Raw genomic sequence first — 21,567 nt, 5'->3', positions numbered from 1 at the left:
TGACCTGGGAGTGACTGCTCAGGGAAGACCTTCCCAAAGGTGACGGAGAGCCACGGCCAACTCCACTATCCTGCGCAGGGTGGCTCAGTGTGTGTCCGGGGCGACGTGAAGGCTGCGGTCAGGCTGTGTGTGTGTGTGTAGACAGGCTGGTGAGGGTGGAGCCCCCAGTGCAGGGGTCACCAAGGAGGGGTGACGGGGGGCAGACGCTGATGCCTTTCCTCCAGGCGGTGGACATGCACAGTTCTTGGTGGAGACGTGGAGGTTCTCTTAGAGGCCGTCTTAAGTTTGCCCATCAGACATCTGCCCCATGAAGACCTGGCGGCTCGTTCACAGGCCCCGTGGAGAGGAGATACGTCCGGACTCTCATGCTCCCAGCACCTTCCTACGGGCAGGGCTGCCCTCACCTCACAGATGAGAAAGATAATCAACTTGCCTGAGGCTCTTCTGCACCCCTGGCACCTTCTCCTACGAAGTTGCTGCCAAACAGCGACTGACATCGTTTGGTGGTCGGGCTTCCCAGGTGGCACTAGTGGTAAAGAACCCGCCTGCCAATGCAGGACACATAAGAGATGTGGGTTCAATCGCCGAGTCGGAAGGTCCCCTGGAGGAGGGCAGGGCAACCCACTCCAGTATTCTTGCCTGGAGAATCTCATGGACAGAGGAGCCTGGTGGGCTACAGTCCATGAGGTCGAGAAGAGTCAGACATGACTAAAGAGACTTGGCACACACGCATGCCTGGTAGTCATCAGAATGTTGGCCACATTATGGGGGAGAGGAAGGCTTGGACAGACAAAGTCCGTTTATTAAGTAAGAGTGCTGGTACCTTAAAAAAAAAAGTTTGTTCTCCTGCAAACACACAGACGATATTCTTCTTGACAGTGAGCACCCTCAGGGAATTAGTGAGACAGAAGCAAGGCTGGACCACCCAGGTACAAGTGAAGTGGGAAACAGGGCGACAGAAGGCCCGCTTCTCCCTCGTGGTCTGATGACAAAGTAGAGCCGCCCCCGGATGTCGGAGGGACCAGCACGGAGGAGGCAGTGTGACTGGTTCTTGGGGCACCAGCCACTGAGAGGCTCTGAGCACGGCGCCAGCCCAAGGGGGACCAACAGGACAAGCTGTGTCCCCTGGGCACCGACATCGCGATCATTAGAGGTGGGGGAGGGGACAGGTAAGCCAGGGCTCAGGAGCTGTGCTGCTCTTGAAATGGCCGAGAAAGAACCAGCACAGCTGGGAAACCAGCCTGGAAACGGTGGAAACATCAGGCTCCCATGTGGAGTCTCGCTTGTCTTTCTCGAAAGCCCTCTTTTTTCGTGTGCCAGCCGGACTGTTCTGTTTTGCTCAATACACATTTTCAGGTATGCTTCTCCTTAAAATAACATAATTTAAAAAAAAAAATCATTTTCCTAAGAGTAGCATGCTGCTTCCTCTGGGGGGAGGAAATTGGGGTAGGGGTTTGGCTCCTGTCACAAATGAAAAGAGCTTTAGAAATCACAGCTGAGCCTTAATGGACTGTAATCACACGTCCCCACCCCCGCCCAGTTCTCCTCCGCTGCAGCGGCCTCAGCTCCTATGAAAGATGTGAAACAAATGACCGTCTCCATCGAGATAAGGCGAGTGAGCACAGGAAGCCTGGAATTAGTCTGGGGGCTTGGGGGAACCCACCTTCCTTGTGGGGGAAACATAGAGCCCTCAGTTTCCTGACTCAAAGGCCTCTGCTCACCCTCGCCCCCACAGAGCAGTCAGCTTGTACTGGGCCTGTGTTCTGCGACAACAGATACTGACTGCACACCCACTGTAGGGCAGGCTTGGTCTGCCCTTGAGGCCCTTTTTCTGCTAGCGTCTCCCCACGGACAGAGACAATACAGGAGGCACAGGCCGGGGGATGCCACCTTCAGTGCAGGGCTTGAGGGGAGCTCACAGGAGCAAGACCTCAGTTGGCCCTGAGGAGATCAGGGAGGGCTTCCTGGAAGAGGTGACATGTGACCTGAGATCTGAAGATGGTCTCTTTGAGTTTCAGTCCGTTCACTCAAGCGATGCGTGTTCTTGTTTTCAATGTATTTCCTCATTTTCCTGCCTAGCCGCAGAATCTTCTTATCTACTGGGTTTAATCATATCCAGAAGGCATGTCTGCTTCCTTTCTTTTAAGCAAATATCTGTGGGTCAATGAATACACAGAATACGGCAGTCTGTGATGGTTGCCGCAACTGTGCCTACGACTCTCCAGAGGATGGGTGAGGATGGATGACTCCACGATCCTGTTTGCAGGCAATTCCGGAGGAGGTCCGGGGGTCGGGGGCCTTCCTTCCTTCCCTCCGCACACACAGAGAACACGGGAGCTCGCCAACTGTGCTGTGTGTGCGGACGTGAGGAGAACCCATATCTCCCGGCCCCTCCCCGATTAGGGGGGCACCTAGGTGAGCAAGGCCAGCCAGAGTCTTCCCAGCCACTCCTGGAAAATACTCTTAAAGCCTCTCTCAGCCACCTCCACACCACCCTAAGGTGCGGAGAGCCTCACCCTGTGCTGGGGCCCATAGCATGAAGCACTTCTGTGTTTTGTGGCGAACCGAGTCAAGGTGATCCCAGCCGAGCAAGTTCCCAACACAGCGGAGATGAGATGCTCCAAGCTAGAGCTCCAGCTCTGTCGGAACTCTTCCAGAAACTAATCCCTTCAAACAGACTGCAGTGGTTGCAGCTCACTCGCTCTCTCTGCTGCCCTGCGGGCTCACATTCAGCCCTTCCCACTCCGACCCCAACCACTCGCGGCCAGCCGCTGTCCACGAAGGGCCTTGAAGAGCAAGAGACGCGGCCCCAGCAAAGCCTGTGCTGGGCTCAGGGGCCCTCCCCTGCCGACAACGGGCTCCTTCTCCACGCGGCCCCCACCCCTTGGGAGCTTTGGGGTGATGGCTCATGTAAACTGGGGGCTTGCTGGGGGGTTGGGCTTGGCCAAGCCTGAAGCTTCAGGGCCAGCGATTTCAAAGCCTTGTTTCCGAGGGTGAACACGAAGGCGCCCATGAGACCGATCAGCCTCTCCCTTGTGATGAGCCTCCAGGATGCTGCAGAAGGGGCATGGCGACACAGGATAGGTGAAAAGTCCCCTGAAAATAGGAAATGGGGTGGCAGTGGCCGCCTGCCCTTGAAGGTTCTCCAGAAGGGACAGAGAGGGATGGAGAGGCGAGGCAAGGAGGGGGAGATGCTCACCCTTTCCCCGCTCCCCTGGCGGTCCCTGCCCGCCATCCACGAGCAGCCCTTCGCAGTTTTGTTTGAAGCAAAGTCGAGAGCAGAGGCAGCACAGAGCCCTGACTCCCAGGAAGTCAGGGCTTCCCTCCCCTTCCTCCCGGTCCCTGGGTGTTTCCTCACCTGCTCCCCACGCCTCAACTCACACTTGAAGGTCTGGCCCTTTATCACACAAACACAAATCTGTTTGCTGAACAGAACTGACTCTACTCCGGGCCGGGTGGCATCCGCCAAGGCCCAGCTCCTGTGATCCTGACCAGCTATGTGACCCAGGGGTGACAAGGCCGGATGCTGTGTACCCAACGGTCGCCAGTTACACTGCTGAGCTCCGGCTGGCGGTGTGTTTCTCATCCCTCCCTGCTTAGGAGTTTGTTTTTTCGGCTTAGAGCTCTAAGTATTGTTTGGTTTGCTAATATTCCCATAATGTTCCCTGTTTACCCTGTCTTTAGAAATGTCATTTATCTTAATCATCTCGTGGTCTAAGGCTAGGTATGGAAAAATCTCACACGAAAGGAGCTCACTCGTTTTCTAGTCTGATTTCGAAGCGAGGCAGCACTTTAATGAGAATCTTCAAAAGTGCTTGGGTTAAACAGCAGCTGGTACTTGTAAGCCCTCAATAAATATTTGCGGAATGAATGAGTGAATTCTGTCCTACCTTCTCATCCTGGAATAAAGGAGGTAAATAAGGTGAGACAGTATCTAGCATTTTGTAGTTTACCAGCAGGGGCTAAAAATCCTCATTCTCTGTTTGTTACTAGAACCATCCATCTGTTGAGTGTCACTTCCTGATAAGAGCTTGTTCCCGAGTCCTCATTTGTATCTGAAAGTTGGCTGACATAATTAATGTCAACCACACAACGACATCAGAATTACAGACCAAAGGCGACTCACAGACCTCTATGAGCCAGTCACCAGACCCATCCCATAAACTCCCAAGACCTGGGACTCACTCAGACTTAGGGAAATGACAAAACAGAATCTGAGCCTTTTTAAGAAATGGGGGGCGGGGGCGGGGCAGTGGGAAGAGAGGTGGCTTTGGCGTGGAGGAGGCGGAGGAGGGGAGGGCAGGACTGTAGCCTGAAGCCTCTGAGATAAACTAGACAGTCTCTGGAGGTAAACACTGTCAAGAGGCTAATGCGTGTGGCTCCAGAGCCAGAGTGTCTGCTGTCGGGCCCTCACCCACGGTCCCCACCCCCCCGACCCTCCCTAAGGCCCTCAGGTCACCACTTTCCTCGCTGGCCACTGCCTGCAGAGTCAAACCAAGCACTTCTGTGCCTCAGACAGCGAGCTGGCTGTGCTAGGGGCTGGCCCTCTTACTCAATCTTCCTGAGTTTTAGGTGGTAAGCATTTTTAATATTTTCTGCTAACAGCAATGAAGCCAAAAAAAAAAAAAAAAAAAGGCAGCAAAGTCATTGGGTAGGTGGGAAGAAGGGTCTCAGAGGAGAAAGGACACAGGAAAACCCCTTGTCATGGTCACCTTTATTGGCACAAGAGTGTTTTCGGGCTGAGCCCTGGCCGGGCCCGGCCCCTCTGAAACCAAAACTCCCCTGGGAGAGAAGAGCCACCTCTTTACCGTTCTTTGTGCAGCTGCAAACCAGCAGACACGGAGAACACCTAGCGTTTGTTTAGCTTTGACAGTTTCCACCCATTAATCTGTTTGTCTTCACCTTCCACCTGGCCCCCCAGTCCTGCTTCACAATCACCCCTCCCACCCTAGGCTGGATTCCCAAGGGGCGGGTCAGCACGGGCTTTGTACCCTCACCACTGGGGCATCGAGACCACCTCCGGGAGAAGTTCTCTCTCATGTGTGATGAAAACCAAGCAGACAGCAACGATGCCATCGTGGGAAAAAGAAACTAGAGCCCAGGGCTCTCCTCACGCTTATCTTACATCTTCGCTGGAGGCCGGACAGCAGGCCCTTCAGTGTTCGGGGCCCTGAGGTCTTGATGGCCCCGTGGCCACCACAAAACCACAGAAAGATCCAGATGCTAAGAAGTGAAATGAAGTTGCTCAGTCGTGTCCGACTCTTTGCGACCCCACGGACTGTAGCCTACCAGGCTCCTCAGTCCATGGAATTTTCCAGGCAAGAGTACTGGAGTGGGTTGCCATTTCCTCCTCCAGGGGATCTTCGCGGCGCAGGGATGGAACCCAGGTCTCCCGCATTGCAGGCAGACACTTAACCGTCTGAGCCACCAGGGGAAAGGATTAGATGCTAAGAAGGGGGAAGGGTGATTCCAAACATGGGATTTCTTTACTCCGTCAGCCGTCTGCGAAGCACTGTTTTCTGCAGCTATTTAATCTGGTATCTTTCCTCCCAATGGGGTGGCCAGTTCCTTCGAGGAAGGACCTTCAAGGTGAGGCTTGGGGATCCCCATTGCACATGGCCCAGAGCTGTGGCCCCTCACTTGCGATCACTGTCCACCAAGCCCCAGGAAAGGGCTTTAGCACAGGTCTGCCTGGTCAGGGGCAGTGTCTATAGAGTGCTGGGGCTGGAGTGTGAAGTCCTAGCTGACCAGCTGGGGAAAGTGAGCTGGAGTGGGGAGGGCATGGATGACGTTCTCATGGAGGCACTCATGCCTCCCGGCCCCCACGCACACGCTCTCTTCTCGGAAAGCACTTCCCCTCTTCAAGTAAATGGGACGTGATTTAGTTCAGAAGTCACTTGGCTCCAAAGTCTTTGTGGACAGACTCGGGGGGCCAATTTAAGAGAGCCCAGAGGCCCCGCTAAAGCTCTCTGCTCAGTGATCACCTGCCTGCCTCTCCCTGAAGATGCTGAGACAGGAGGAGTCCGTGGGAACTGGACTGGGTTTGGTGACTGCATCTCACAGGGCCCTGCATGGAGTCGGCTGTGGGGATGGTTCAGCAGGGGAGTGAGACCAGCAGCCCGGCCTCTGTCACCACCTTGCCCCTCTCCGCAAACGCCACCCCCCGCACTGTGCCCTGCAGCAAGTTCAGCAGAGATTTCCAAACACCTCTGTCCTCATGGCTGCTCATGGTGATCAGTCTTTGGAGGTTTAAAGACAAGAAGGGTTGGAGATGCCACAGAAGAAAGGAAAGATTTCTGGCTGCTTTTTTTTTCCCCTCTCAGAAGGGGTCCTTCAAACAAACACGACCCCTAAGATAAGAACCCAGAAGAGATATGACCACCTCGGTGGATAACAGAAATGGCCCCGATACCGCATCAGTGACAGGACCATCTGCCACGCCCTCGGTCCAAATTCCTCTGTGTTTCCAGAGCATTCTGCAGTGAGAACACTCTCTGGTTCTATCTGTTCAGACTGGCGGTTCTCAAATGTGGTCCCTGGATCAGAGGCATGAGTATCACGTGGGAACTTGTTAGAAATGCAGGTTCCCAGGCCCCATCCCAGATCTACTGAATCAAAGCTCTGGGGGCAGGGCCCAGGAACCTGAGTTTTAACAAGCCCTCCATCCAGGGACAATGATGTATACTGAAGTTTGAGAACCATCGTTTTGGACTCTGGCTGGTGCCTTCCATGTTAGAAAATGCAGTTCTAGAAGGTGACCAAACTATATAAAATGCTAGCCAACTTAGTCCCTAAAGTCCCAGCGATACAAATCTTTCAACTGTATTCTCTCAGATTCTGCCTCATCTTTTTGTGTGTCATTTTCTCCTGTACTCACAGCTGATGCTCAAGAAATATGTGTCGATCGATATCTGGTGACTGACTTCGGAATATGTTAATTTTTCCATCTGGAAAACGGAAGGTACTTATTCACTGATTCGTTATTTCATTTATCCAATTCATTCCAAGATTTATGGCTTAGCTTGAGTTGGCTCTGCCTATCAAATCAACGTTTTGAAACTTTTGAAGCAATCTACAGCATCACGTTAAGTAGAATCACTCTTTTTGTATAAACCTGACAAGGCTTTCTGTTGTTTCAGTCACCAAGTTGTCTGACTCTTTGCGACCCCATGGACCGTAGCCCTCCAGGCTCCTCTGTCCATTGGCTTTCTGGGGCAAGAATACAGGAGTCAGTTGCCATTTCCTTCTCCAGGGGATTGTCCTGACCTGGGGATCAAACTCATGTCTCTTTCATTGGCAGGTGGATTCCTTACCACTGAGTCACCTGGGAAAACCCGATGAGGCTTCGGGTGTATGATTCGATCTGTGCTGGATTAGGATTCTGGGGGCAGTAAACCATGCCGTTACCGTGTGCCCCTCAGTGCATCTTAGAGATCTGTAGCGAAAGGATGTAACAGAGTCAGTTTCAGAGGTCACAGAAGGACCTTGTGTGTGTGGTTACTCAGCCTGTCAGGCTGCTTTGCGCTACACCAGGGTCAGTCCAGGCAGTCACAGGCTTGTTGCTTAGGATTGAACATGCATTCTCGGCTGTGGTCTAAACAAAGCACAGCCTGGCCTGAGCTGCTCTGTGTGAATGAGTTTGTACACACATGATGAGATCTGGATTGCAGAAACACTATAACTCAAATTCAAGGGGGAAAAAATTTACTTTAAATATGACTGCTAGTCGTTTAGCCAGACCCAGACTGTGGCTGAACAAGGGCTCTGCCTGGACATGCGTCCTAAGTGGGAGGACCTGAGGAGCGCTTGCTCTCTGGCCTCCGGGGATGGGGCTCGAGCCAACGTGTCCTGAGGCCCAAGCTCCTCGCGGGGAACTGCTGGGAGGATGATGGGGCCTCCAGCCTACAGCGGGAACCGTGGTCCTTGCACCCTGCATGAAGAGCTGGCCGAGTTCTCCACGGCCGCAGACTGACTGCCCTCGCATCCCTCCAGAGGCACCTGCCCCTGGGGCTGTCACACTTGGCCCTGACCCTGGCCCTGGCTGGGATTCCCTAGACAGAAAAGGCACTTTGGGGTGCCTTGCTCCTTGTGCCAGGTTTGAGGAAACTGAATAGGACCTGGGGCTGCGTCCAACAGATGGGTGGGTGGCCTGGCACAGGCGTCCATGTGTTGGGGCAGCAGGACCCGGGTGGGAACAGAGCACATGGGGGAGGCAGAGCCGGGGAGCCACCTGCTTGCTTTCAAATGTCTGGGCATCACTGGAAAGGCCTGGAGGGGAGAGGCAGGAGAGGCTAGTTGGGTCAAGGCTGGGGCTCCAGGCAGAGCTGAGCAGCAGGAATCTGAGCAGGAGGTGCCCAGATGTGCACTTAAAAGTTTACAATTGAAAACCGGGGGAGAAACTCACACGTCATCCAGTCCAGGGATGCCAGACCTGTGCCCTCCCCTCCCTCTTCCCTCACCCAAGACAGAGGTCACTATCGGACCCTGTTAGTGACTTGGTTTTTCCAGTAGTCATGTACAGATGTGAGAGTTGGACCGTAAGAAGGCTGAGCGCTAAAGAACTGATGCTTTCAAACTGTGGTGCTGGAGAGAACTCTTGAGACAGCAAGGAGATCAAACCAGTCAATCCTAAAGGAAATCAACCCTGAATATCCATTGGAAGACTGATGCTGAAGCCGAAGCTTCCAATACTTTGGCCCCTTGATGTGAAGAGACGACTCATTGGAAGAGACCCTGATGCTGGGAAAGACTGAGGGCAGAAGAAGAAGAGGGCAACAGGATGAGATGGTGTGGGGTTGCAAAGAGTCGGACATGACTTAGCAACTGAACAGCAGCAATGGACCCCAGCGCTCTTCCCTGCTAAGCCAGTAGACATCTCCTTGTCTGCAAAGCCACAGCCAAGTCACTAGGAATTAATTGCTCAGAGTCTGCAGACGAATGAAATCTCACGACCTTCCTTCATTTGCAGTAATACACCATCTCTATGAATGAGGAAGACTTAACAACAGCTCACTGAGTCTTCACAACAGCTCAGGGAGAGAGGCCGTGACAGCCTCGTGGGAGGCGAGGAGGTGGCCACCTGAGGAGGTGAGGTTCTGTTCTGAAGGGCAAAAGCTAAGCAGGGAAGGGGGCGCCAGGGTTCCAAACCCAGGCCCCCTCCCCCAGGGCCACCACTGCCTCCCACTCGCAAGAGACTCTGGTTTCAGGTTCGTCACAGAACAGACCGGCAAGGACGCATTAGGATATTATATTTGCAGATTCATGAGACTCCGCCATTACAGGATATTAAAGCCTCTCTAAGAGACCATCCAGTCAAGGTGTCCTCGCCTTTGTGAGCTTGCCAGGATGGAGTGTAAGGGCTTTTATGAAAGTCTCAGGGATGTGGCTTCTGGGGCAACGGTTTATGGTCACCGGCCTTCTGATCGCTCATTTGAAAAATATGTACTTAGACAGACTGCAAGAAACCTCACCACTTCCTTCCTAAGTGTCGGTCAGGAACACTAATTACTTGACTAATTAGACTGTGAAACTTCCCTTACAGATGGTAAGAAGGACCTATTTTCACCCCACAAATTTAGCCGTGACATCCCAGCCAAAAACCTGGAGGAGTGTTTCAATGGTTTTATTGTAGACAGCATGAACAATTTAAGCAAATCATATAAAAATAAATTAGAAACTAATGAAAATAGTCTGTCCTCTCTGAAGAGGGGGAAATGACCTGGTTCTGGGGGAGGGAGGAACCTGCTGACGGGGCTGCGTCTGCTGAGCCAGGCGGGTGGGGGCCCAGCCCCGACACCTCCTCAGGATGTGGGCCGACCCTCCGCAGACAGGCCTCACTTGGCTCCTGACTTTCAGGCACTTTCTTCTCATTCTACATGTCGTCCTGTTTCCTCCCAGCCGTTCCCCATGCAGAGAGCGTCTGCTCACCCAGAGGCCAGGCCGCACGGTCGCCCTGCAGCTCTGCACTCAGTGCTTCCCATGGCCACATTCATTCGATTGCCAAAGGACTGCTGCTGTTCTTTAGCTGCTAAGTCCTGCCCGACTCTTTGTGACCCTGTGGACTGTAGCCCACCAGGCTCCTCTGTCATGGGATCCTCCAGGCAAAAATACTGGAGTGGGCTGCCATTTCTTCCTCCAGATTCAGGGATCAAACCCGTGTCTCCTGCATTGGCAGGTGGATTCTTTACCACCGAGCCACCGGGAAAGCCCCTGGCAAAGCACTAGCCCAGAATAAAACGTCTACCACCAAGCACCGCAGCCCAGGGAAGGAAGCAGGCTCTGACTCGCGGTGGCCACTCATGGGAGCTGCTGCGGGGGGCACCCACGCCTCGGGCCTGTGGAGAAAGAGGCTGAAACACTCACCAGCATCCAGGCTGCCTGTGGCCGCAGTCCAGCCCATGACAGGGGGGATGGCCCCCACGACCGCCCCCACCCACGTGTTGGCGATGCTGACCCTCTTGAGCGGGGTGTAGCAGCAGGTGTACAGGAAAATGTTGAAGAGGCCCAGGGCGCCCGTGAGTGGGTTCACGCCCCAGGTCAGCAGGGCGACTCCAGGAACTGCACAGCATGTGGCGAAGGACACGGCGAGCAGTGGGCTGGAAGAGAGAGCAGGGAGCACAGGTCAGTGTGCGCGGTCAGAGCCGAGCAGGGGCGACTGGGCCTGGGGCAGGGAGTGAGCTGGAGGCAGCGCTGGCCTGGCCTCCTCCTGGGCCCAGGACATCCTCTGGATGTCATTTAACACGAGGAGGGACTTGCCTGCCAGAGCGCAGCTGCTCCTCCTGTATTTGCCAACCGGGGTTCACAGAGCGAGGAGGGCGGAGGCCTCTGAACCCTGGGTTTGAAGGGAGGCCCTGCCCTACCCCTCCCTGGCCAGGGGTTGTCCCAACCTCCCCATGCCCATCTGGGCAGGAGCGATGACGACCCCCCACCCCGGGCTGAGGGGAGGGCCGCCCGATTTGTGCCTGTTCTGCACACAGTTAGGCTGCACACCTGGTGGGAAGCAAGCGGTTGTGACGGATGAAGCCCTCGGAACCCAGTATTTAAGATATGGGCACAACCAGCATCTTACTTCTGGCAGAGTTCTCCCCATTTATTTATCCTTTATTTAAAAACATCACCCAGTTAGCAATAATGGGTAAGACTAGCGTGTCTGAGTACACCTACGTATAATAAATTACAGGCTCAGCATGGCACCAGCTCCACACAACGAGGAGACTGTCCGCAGTGACGGCACTTCCTTGGCCGGAGCACGGTTTATGGACACGTGACTTTCAAAAGAGGTGGCACAAGGCTGTACGTCAAATAAACGTCTACAGCGTAAAGATGACTGCAAGCCTGGCCCTCAACAGAGCCTGCTTTCTGAGGTGGACTTTGTGTGGCATCTTGTGAAAGGCTTTGTGGGAGCCTGGATGAACTGGGTCCACCAGTACCTGCCTGTCCTCATTCTTCCCGAAGCAATCTAAGCAGGTGCTCGAGCCCGCTTCCCCGAGGAGAAGCCACGGTTCACTCCTGGGCTCCAGCATGTGCCCACAGGGACCTGGGAGTCGCCAGTGCACAGCTCTCAGGGTCTCTGGTTTTGGTGAGGCCATAAGGGCGAGGGTGGCCGTCTGTCCCCTGCAGACACGGCCTGTGTCTGGGACACTGCCCACCTGCCCCTCAAGGAATAAGACGAGCTGGGGGTGGGATAGGAGGGCAGCAGAGCCCACCTGCCAGAGACCAGGGGGTGTCGAGGTGCTGGCATGTGAAGGGGGTAGGACCCTTGCAGAATCCTGGCTCCCACGCTGACCTGGGGACCAGCACTGACCCCTCTCTCCCAGGCTATGATTGCTTGGGCCTGCAGGTGGAATTCAATGAAATGGGAGTCTTGATGGAAAGAGAGACCATCCGAGGGGTATGTTGTCCTGGCAACGGTGATGGAGACCCTCTAACCACACCCGAGACTTGGTGCATGTTCAATCTGACAGTGAGTTGCCATCCCCTTCTCCCAACCTCCTTTGCATCTGGCATCTGTGAGGCCCCCTAGAGGCTGCTCAAGCCACCCTGTCCCCCCTCCATCCCTCCCACCCGAAGACCCATAGCTGGGGTTCCTCCAGGGCTCATCTCCCTTCCCAATCCTCAGAGTGATGGTGGCAGCTCCTCTCCTGCCTTCTCAGACTCCAGCCCTTCAAGAGACAGCTTTCGCTCTTCTGTAAGAGTGACAGATGCCCTCATCTTGACTTCTTCCCCCCATTTTTGCTCTCATTTTTCAAGGTGGACTCTCCAGTTTTGCTCTTGCATAATCCCCTCCCTGGTTGGGCTTTTACCTTCTGCCTCCACAGCCACTGAGCGCCTGCATCCTCACCTCAATGGCCTTGTTTACCCTTCCCCCAAGGTTCCAGCCATCCTCTCCGAAGCCAAGCCTGCCCGCAGAACGACTGCGCCCACGGTTCCACCTCCTGGTCCCCCCCTCTCCTGCTGCACACCATGGAGCTGGACTCCCTAGTGTTCCTGTCGGGCAGCACACACAATCTTCCAGAGGCAAGGGGAGGGGGCTGCCTGGGGTCACTTCTCACACTGCTCTAGAAAGAAGACCCAAAATGGTTGAAAAGCAGGGCAAGCATTATATCTGCTCTTCTTTCAATCAGGTAGTTCATAGCTTATAAGAAAGATATTTTTTTTCCCTATGGCACTCTAAAAAGCTAGTTTTATTTTGGGTGGGAGAAAGATGTGGCTCATAAACATTTTTATTTTTCCTGAATTGGACCTTGTGTAAAAAAAGAAAAAAAAAAAAGACTGTTCACTCCTTCTCCAAGGGCTCTGGAAGCCCATCAATTCAAAGGTATTAGTGTTATGAAAAGACCTTTCACAAAAGCACGTTTGAATTTAAATGATTGAGATAGGTGATTTTACCCGGAAGTTTAGTTTCTGATCTTTGTCAGAATCACAGAGAATCATGAGGTTCAAGTTTGGTGTTTAAATCTGCGCTCAGGGGCACAAATGAAAACTGGGGAGGCTGACAAGGCACGTAAATAAGAATGAGGATATTTACCCAGGAAGCCATGACCATCCTCAGCACCTGGATCCTTGAGGGACCCACTTCCTGCTGGTCCAAGGAGCTGGGGTCAGCTCATGTTGTGGGCAAAGGTGCTCCAGTGGCTAATTCTGTGAAGTTTATGTTCCTGTGGTTTACTTTTCATAAGCATATATGTTTATCAACAGAGGGATGGATAAAGAAGATGCTTCACACACACACACACACACACACACAATGGAATATCACCCAGCCATAAAGGAGAATAAAAGAATACCACGTGCAGCAACATAGATGGTCCTAGAGATTATTATAGTAAGTGAGGTAAGTCAGACAGAGAAAGACAAATACCATACGATACCACTTATGCGTGGAACCAAAAAAAAAAAAATGATACAGACAAACTTATTTACAAAACAGAAGTAGAGTACAGAGGTAGAAAACAAAATTATGGTTACCAGGGGATGGAGCGGGAGGGATAAACTGGAAGACTGGGACTGACATATTCACACTACTGTATGTAAGGTAGATAACTAATAAGAGCTTACTGAATAGCACAGGGAATTCTACTCAGTGCTCTGTAACGGCCTATGTGGGAAAAGAACCTTAAAAAAGAGTGAATATATGTATATGTATAACTGATTCACTTTGCTGTATACCTGACACTAACACATTATAAACCAACTATACTCCAATTATGTGTCTCTATAGGAGGTTTTCTGAGAGACTCTATTCTTGTATTTAAGGGCTTCCCTGGTGGCGCAGAGGTTAAAGCGTCTGCCTGCAATGTGGGAGACCTGGGTTTGATCCCTGGGTCGGGAAGATCCCCTGGAGAAGGAAATGGCAACCCACTCCAGTATTCTTGCCTGGAGAATCCCATGGACGGAGGAGCTTGGTGGGCTACAGTCCATGGGTCGCAGAGTCAGACACGACTGAGCGACTTCACTTTCATACTCCAATTAAAACTTTTTAAAAATAAAATAAAAAGTATGTATTCTCACCCTACATTTGAGAAAAGGCGGGGGGGGGGGTGGCGGCGGTAAAAAACCATGTTATAAAAGTAACGTACATTCATTTCAGAACATTTAGAACTAAATTTAGAAAATCACACAAAATATTCTAAATTAGCTATTCAAAGAAACATGTTGGTTTATATCTTTCTAGCTTTTTTTCCAATGGGAAAATATGTCTACTTTTTGTCTACTTGATATGTCTACTTTTAACTGAGAACACAATGAACTGTGGCTCTGTTATTCTATTTTCAATATATCTTAATAATTTCCCTATGCCATTAAGAATAACTACATCATTATCATTAATGGGGCTTCCCTGATAGCTCAGGTGGTAAAGAATCTGCCTGCAATGTAGGACGACCTGCAATGTAGGGTCAGGAAGATCCACTGGAGAAGGGATAGGCTAACCACGCCAGTATTCTTGGGCTTCCCCTGTGGCTCAGCTGGTAAAGAATCCTCCTGCAATTATCATTAATAGCTACATGGCCTATTTGGTGGGCAGGCCATGATAAATTCAGTCAGTATGTCCACTTAGTATTTTTCCATTGTTTTAATTAGAAATAATGTTGGGATGAATATGTTACAGACAGGTCAGTGTTTACAGCTCTGATTACGATAAATTCTGAGACTAGGTTCCCAGGTCGCTAGGGCAGATGACGTGCACATTTTTAGGGGTTTTGACTTGTACCCCAGCCTGTACTCGAGAGTTTATTCTCTTTACCTCCCTCCCAGCGGTATACGAGAAAGTCTATTCCCAGGATCTGTATCAATACTGGGCATGAAATTCAAAACAAAACAAAACTGAACAAACTCAAACAAGTTCGCTGAGACAGTCTTATCCCCATTTTACAGATGAGAAACTGAGATTCGGAACCAGGACCTGTACTCAGGTTTCCTTCTGGGCTCATTCATGTACCCTGGGGGTTCCCCTCTAACCAATATGTGGGGGACACTGGTCTAATGCCACCTACTGACCATTTCTGGGGTCTGCTGGAGAATCCCATGGACGGAGGAGCTTGGTGGGCTACAGTTCCTTTAGTTCACACCACTTCATATGTAGCTAACTTCCTGCTGTATCCCCTGAGATGGAAATGACTGGGAGGCACAAATTATTTTCATAAAAAGGGACAGACTTGGGATGTAATACACTGAGCAAGACAGACGTGGTCTTCATCCTGGGGGCGATTATCCTGGGCTGGGAGACAGTAAGATAGGCAGGATGTCGAGTGGGGAGTGAGCTGCCAGGGAGCAGGAACCTAGTTCTGGGGTAGCAGGGGTTTGGGGTGGACACAGGAAGTTCAAGGACTTTTAAGCCAAGCCTGGATGGACAGATGGGGGGTGGGGCAGGCAAAGGGTGGGGAAGCATGTTTCAGGGGTGGGAGGGGTCAGAGAGCATAGGTCGCGGAGGCCATGGGGAGGCCTCTGGGCAGAAGTCCTTTCTGCTTCTTAAATCGAGGAAGAAAAGGGTCTGACCTGCTTCTGAGAAGGAGCCCTCTGCCTGCCAGGGGGGACACCATTCACTTCCCTCTCAGAAGAAGTCCGCGTTAGGTACTTTTTTTGAGGAAAGTGACTTGCCATCACCCCACTATATAATTTTTATCACATGCTTACTTGAGAGAGGGCTTCCCATGGCTCAGATGGTAAAGAATCTGCCTAAAATGCAGGAGACTCGGATTGGATTCCTGGGTCAGGAAGATCCCCTGGAGGAGGGCATGGCAACCCACTCCAGTATTCTTGCCTGGAGAATCCCATGGACAGAAAGCCTGGCAGGCTACAGTCCATGGGGTTGCAGAGTCGGACACAAGTGATTGACTAAACAACAACAAACAACAGCCTGTAATCTACCCTCCAGATACCCCCAAACCCACGTGGAGAGAGGGAGGGTGGCAGGGAGTAGGCCCCCTTCTGCCCAGTGGCCTTGGGCAGACTGACACCAGGGCTGTCTCTCTCAAGGCTTCTTTTGACTTTTTTTTTCCTGGACAATTTTGTTACATTTTGAGACCCGGGTTCGATCCCTGGGTCAGGAAGATCCCCTGGCAAAGGAAATGGTAACCCACTCCAGTATTCTTGCCTGGAGAATCCCATGGAGGGAGGAGCCTGGTAGGCTACAGTCCTTGGGGTTGCAAAGAGTTGGACACAACTGAGCGACTTCACTCACTCACTCACTCACAAGTTAAAGGAAACCTTGTTTGAAATAAGGCAGAATAAAAGAGTTAAATAAAAGAAACGTGAGGGTTTTGGTTAGAATCTTTGTTTACAGTGAAAATACATCAGTGAAAGAAGCAAAGGGCTCTTTTTGAGACTGGAAACAGGAAGAGGAGGAGCAAGAATAAAGAGAAAATAAATCAAGTGGGGTATCTGGTTTATTTTTTTAAAATTCTGATTTACCATGAAATCTTTAAATATCATGGTGATACTAAAAGTTGCTTAAGTTTAGCTGTTTTAATAAAGACATCTGTTTTTGATATAGAGAAAGATTAGAAAAGAATGATCATGTCTCATCTTGGTTACATACAACTATGGTTTTCTGCCTTACTCTCATAAAATATGCTCAGAGCTAAATCTCAAAGACTTGAAGGACAATTTTGTCAAGCACCGATTTCTTATTATTTTAGGTCAATTATTTATCATACCCTTTCTCCTAATCATACTGCTCAGCCCTTGATCAAAAGACCAACCTCCTCTCCCTGTTCCTATGGGTTCTGGTAAGTACCCTGAACCTGGAGAAGGACACCCTTTGCCCCGTTATTTCTCCTTTTATCAGTTATTCTTCATTTAAAATTTTTGTTTACATTTTTATCACTCTTTATTGCTCCATTCATCATTTAATTTCCTTAGCAGTTCATCTCCACTTCAAGTGCTACTCTGAGGCCTGATTTCTAGACCTAAGATGGGAAGGAAGGTTAATAAGGAAGCTTCCTTGGGTTTCCTCAGGCTGGGGGTGACCCCAGAGAAAGAGGGCCTCCAGAATGTCAATTATTAATTATAAATTATAAAGGTGAGACAGTGTGAAACATGTTTCTAAAGATAACAGTTATAACGGAAGAATATTTCTATTTTAAATTAAAACTTTAAATCAAGAATTTGATTATAGCAAGTCACAAAAATATAAATCAGAGCCAGAAAAAACTAGGTTGATCACATGCAAAACATTTTTAAAAAATGTGCTCTTACAAATCTATACCACAGTAGCTGTGATGGCTTTCATTGAGAAACGAGGAATTAATATGTCTGTGAGTGGATACTGCTGAAACGAATTTATGAAGGAGAGATCATAAAAGCAGGTGAATGGGCATGATGATGTTGCGAACATTTCTAATTGTCAATAAAACAGGAAAAAAAAAGTACAAATAAGGAAAACAGCATTACTTGATGGATGGGGAACAGAGGTGGGAAAAGGTCCAGCAATTTTCTTGAACTAAAAAAAAAAAAAAAAATTCTTTCATATCCGTTTACTCATTCATGCAAATAGATTCACGGCTCATGCTGAGGGTGGAATGATTGTTCATTTCTAAACTCACATTCAAAACTGAATTACATTTTAAATGGAGAGACCTTTCTACTGAGCACCAGTGTGAGGTCTTTCTACTCCCGAGTTTCCTGCCCAAGGCTACCACGGAAAAGAAACTAATAGATCCGAGTGGCGGGGAATTTGCTAACACGTTTCTATGAATTATTTATTCTTCCCATAAAATCTAGTACTTCTTTGTTTACTAAACACCAACCTTTACTACCTCTATCAAAGTGTAATTTTCTATAGAAATTAGGAACAAATGAGAATATACAAGCTTTGATATCTACTTATTCCATTTAAACACAATTTAAATTGCCTGACTTTTAAATGAGTTACTGGAGAAACGTGGCCTTTCTGTTTAAGTAATGTGTCAGAGAGGTCTATAAAATGTTATATGAAATCAAGAAGGCATTATATTCTAAGCAGCTCTGTAGGTAATTGGTTTACACAAAAACTAATCTCATACTGCTTGGTCATTTTTCCAGAATAAATGATTTTTAAATTATAAAATTCCCTTTCTTCAAAAACAACAACAACAAAAAACTCAAAAGCGTAATCAAACCAAGCCAATTTAACTTTAATTTCCTGAATAAATCCCACATTTGAGCTTTGACCTGAGTTTTTTTGGGGAAGTCTCCACAAATAACTGTTTTGAAAAGAGGTGCTCTTACAAATCTACCACATTAGCTGTGATGGGTTTTATTGAGAACCAAGGAATTAATATCTCTGTAAGTGGATATTGCTGAAATGAATTTATGAAGGAAAGATCATAAAAGCAGGTAAACGGGTAAGACAGGGATCCCGGATCTTCCAGGGACCTGGGGGTGATAGAGGAATTCAGTAGGTGGTCCCTGCCCTCACGGGTGTGAGAAAACACTGAGACCACTACACTGGAAACTTGGTTTTCATGGACAGAAATAGGAATCTTCTCCTTAAGAATTCCAGAACCTTGGTGCAAACTGCACATTCTTTTTTAATTGGAGTATAAACTTGCTTTACAATGCTGTGTTAGTTTCTGCTGTACAACAATGTGAATCAGCTGGATATATACACATATCCCCTCCCTCTTGAGCCTCCTTCCCATCCCACCCCTCTAGGTCATCACAGAGCACCGAGCTCAGCTCCCTGTGCTATACGGTAGCTTCCGGCTAGCTAGCTATTTTACACACGGTAGTGTGTCAATGCTATTATCTCAATTCGTACCCTCCTCTGCTTCCCCCACTGTATCCACAGCCCCTTCTCTATGCCTGTGTCTCTATTCCTGCCTTGCAAATAGGTTTATCAGTACCATTTCCCTAGATTCTGTATAAATATATCGGTTAATATATGATATTTGTTTTTCTCTTTCTGACTTACTTTATTCTGTATGACAGACTCTAGGTCCACCCATGTCTCTACAAACGACCCAATTTCACTTCTTTTTACGGCTGAGTAGGATTCCATCGTATATACGTACCACACCTTTATCCATTCATCTGTTGATGGACATTGTACCATTCATCTTTATATGCCCCGTACCTAAGGCTGGGGCCCAAAATGTTGACTGAAATAAACCTTTACAAATCAGGCAAGACAGAGAATGTGATCTTAAGATGACTGCTCCCACAACATCAATCAACGGGAGTAGCCTTTGATGATGACAAATCTTTTCACATCGTCTAATGTGAAAGGAAATGGCAACCCACTCCAGTATTCTTGCCTGGAGAATCCCATGGACAGAGGAGCCTGGCAGCTACAGTGCATGGGGTTGCAAGAGTCAGACACGACTGAAGCGACTCAGCACAGCACATTTGAAAAGAGAGGAAGTGAAGTGACAGGAGGTTAGACCAAACGATTCCAGGTATTAATAAAGGTGTTTGCTTCTATGACTTATTTCTCACGTGACTGAAAGGATTGGCTGTGTAACTGTGATGTGATAGTTAACTCTTTATATTCATGGTTCTTAGAATATTGTAGGTATTTTCTGGTTGTAAACAGGGGCCTGGGGCCCAAAGGATCTCCCATGCCCAGGATTGCTGTCAACAAATACTGACAACTCACGATGCTTCCAAAAAGTCATGAATGCATTCTTCCTTCTTATGACAATGAGAGAAAGAGAGAGAGATTAATGTTGAGGAGATACCCGTGTCCCTCTCATTCATCCACTGTGATGATTCTGCGTGATGATATAAAAACAGACTTTCCTCTGCCTGTTTTTCCTACTATCGTTTGGCAAGATGGAATGATTTTAAGGACAAAGTTCTAGACATTAGCACCACTGTTCTTAGAGTTGAGACCAAATCTGTTCTTTCTGCCACTTTTAATGACTGGTGAACACTAAAGAAAAAGAAATTTCTACACTTATAAAATGTTTATGCTCTTATTACATTTGCAGTATATACACACCGAGAGACTAATCATAACCACCCGGACCCTGCAGAGCTTCACCCGGGCCGGTATGTGTCTACTAGACCAGCATGACAGGGGGATGAATAACATTCCCAGGTCCCCTGCAGCCCGCTAAATGTTTACATTTGCTTAAGTGCTTACTGGTAAAACCTTCAGTAAATGTGAAAAATGTCTCCTGTAAATCCCTATAATACTTTGGCTAAACCTCGTTCTTGAAGTTAATAATGCCAACTAAACAATCCATTCATTTCACTTCGAAAACTCAATCTTCATCACTCATTTCACAACCAGGTATGGGCTGCCCCCAATTCCGAGTGTTTTAATTTATCCCCTCGAAGACTAACCTTCCTCTCTGCTCTTATCGCTCCATCTCTCCGCTCACAGCCCACACCTAAACCTACAAGTTCTGGATCACTCTCGTTGGATCCATTAAGTTGGGAAAAGTAACGCTGACATGTATTCTTTCCCTGTCAATGTGAGGGAGCTGGAAAATGGATAATTCAAAGGAGACGGAAAGAAAATAACCAAGAAGGCCCAGCCCATGTCTGATTTCTTCAGGGAGCTTTCACTGCCCAGCTGGTCTTTATCGGAGTCTTCCCTTTCTGACCTCCCAGAGAACTTCTTGTTTGTACCAATTCTTTCCATTTCCCTTGATCCATGTCTATGGGCTGCCCCATCTCATCTGCTAAGCGCTTTATGCACGTGGCATAATTTTTCCACCCAGATTCAAGGCCTTTTGAGCATGATTTAACAATAAAACTGACGGTGCTGGTTCCACTCTAGGTAATCAATACCTTCTTAATGAATTGAATTAAACAAGGGAATTACTGAATTCTAAAACACAGAGATGGCCTTGACATCCTTAAGATCAATTTTAGTTAGAAGAGACCAGGAAAAAAGGTTTTTACTTAGAAAAAAAAAATACACAAGCTATATATATCTCTCTTAGAAATATGAGTCTGCAGGACTTCAAGTTAGAGAAAGATGTATATCTCTGTTCTGTCTGAAAACTAACAGGAGAGTGAAGAGAAGACAGAAAACCCCAACTAGAATCAGGAAGTGCTCCCACAGAAGAGTGGCCAGGTCCAGGAGGACAATGAGAGGATGCTCAGGTCCATGACCTGACATCACTGCTCAGAACGTCTCCCTGAGGCTCCGACTTGAATCAGAGAAGGACTGGGGAATGCAGAGGGTGCTCTGGGTGGGGGAGAGGACCCCAGTTAGAAGGCGACCAAGTAGAATCAGGGCCAAGGGTGGCGCAGGCTGCTGGATAAAGCAGCCGTGTAGGAGTGGCGTGGGTGCTGCCCCCTGCCTTGAGCCCCCCACCCATGCTTAACTGTCCTCCACTCCTTGCCCTCGGCCCTGGGCACTGGACCGGGGCTCGGCCAGCAAACATTCTCTCACCGGGCCTTGGGCCTGACACAGAGGACTCGGCCAGCAGGCCTGGGGGTCAAGGCTGAGGTTCCTAGTTTGATGATGAGTCAATTTAAGTGGAAGCAGGGTTTGAAGGGGCTTCCCAGGTGGCGCTGCTGCTGCTGCTGCTAAGTCGCTTCAGTCGTGTCCAACTCTGTGCGACCCCATAGACGGCAGCCCACCAGGCTCCCCCGTCCCTGGGATTCTCCAGGCAAGAACATTGGAGTGGG

At 49.4% G+C, this 21,567-nt stretch overlaps 1 protein-coding gene across 1 annotated transcript in view; it reads right to left on the bottom strand.

Annotated features, from left to right (window-relative positions):
- The window catches only part of COX10 (cytochrome c oxidase assembly factor heme A:farnesyltransferase COX10), a 108,933-nt gene that overhangs the window by 3,374 nt on the left and 83,992 nt on the right, over positions 1-21,567 (bottom strand). The window contains 1 exon segment of the mRNA NM_001098013.1: positions 10,363-10,595. Within this exon segment, the coding sequence (NP_001091482.1) occupies positions 10,363-10,595 (233 nt within the window).

This window comes from Bos taurus, chromosome 19 (genome assembly GCF_002263795.3).
Source record: "Bos taurus isolate L1 Dominette 01449 registration number 42190680 breed Hereford chromosome 19, ARS-UCD2.0, whole genome shotgun sequence".
In the NCBI taxonomy this organism is placed as follows: domain Eukaryota; kingdom Metazoa; phylum Chordata; class Mammalia; order Artiodactyla; family Bovidae; genus Bos; species Bos taurus.
The sequence above is the reverse complement of the archived record's forward strand: the minus strand, read 5'-3'. Positions and strand labels throughout refer to the sequence as shown.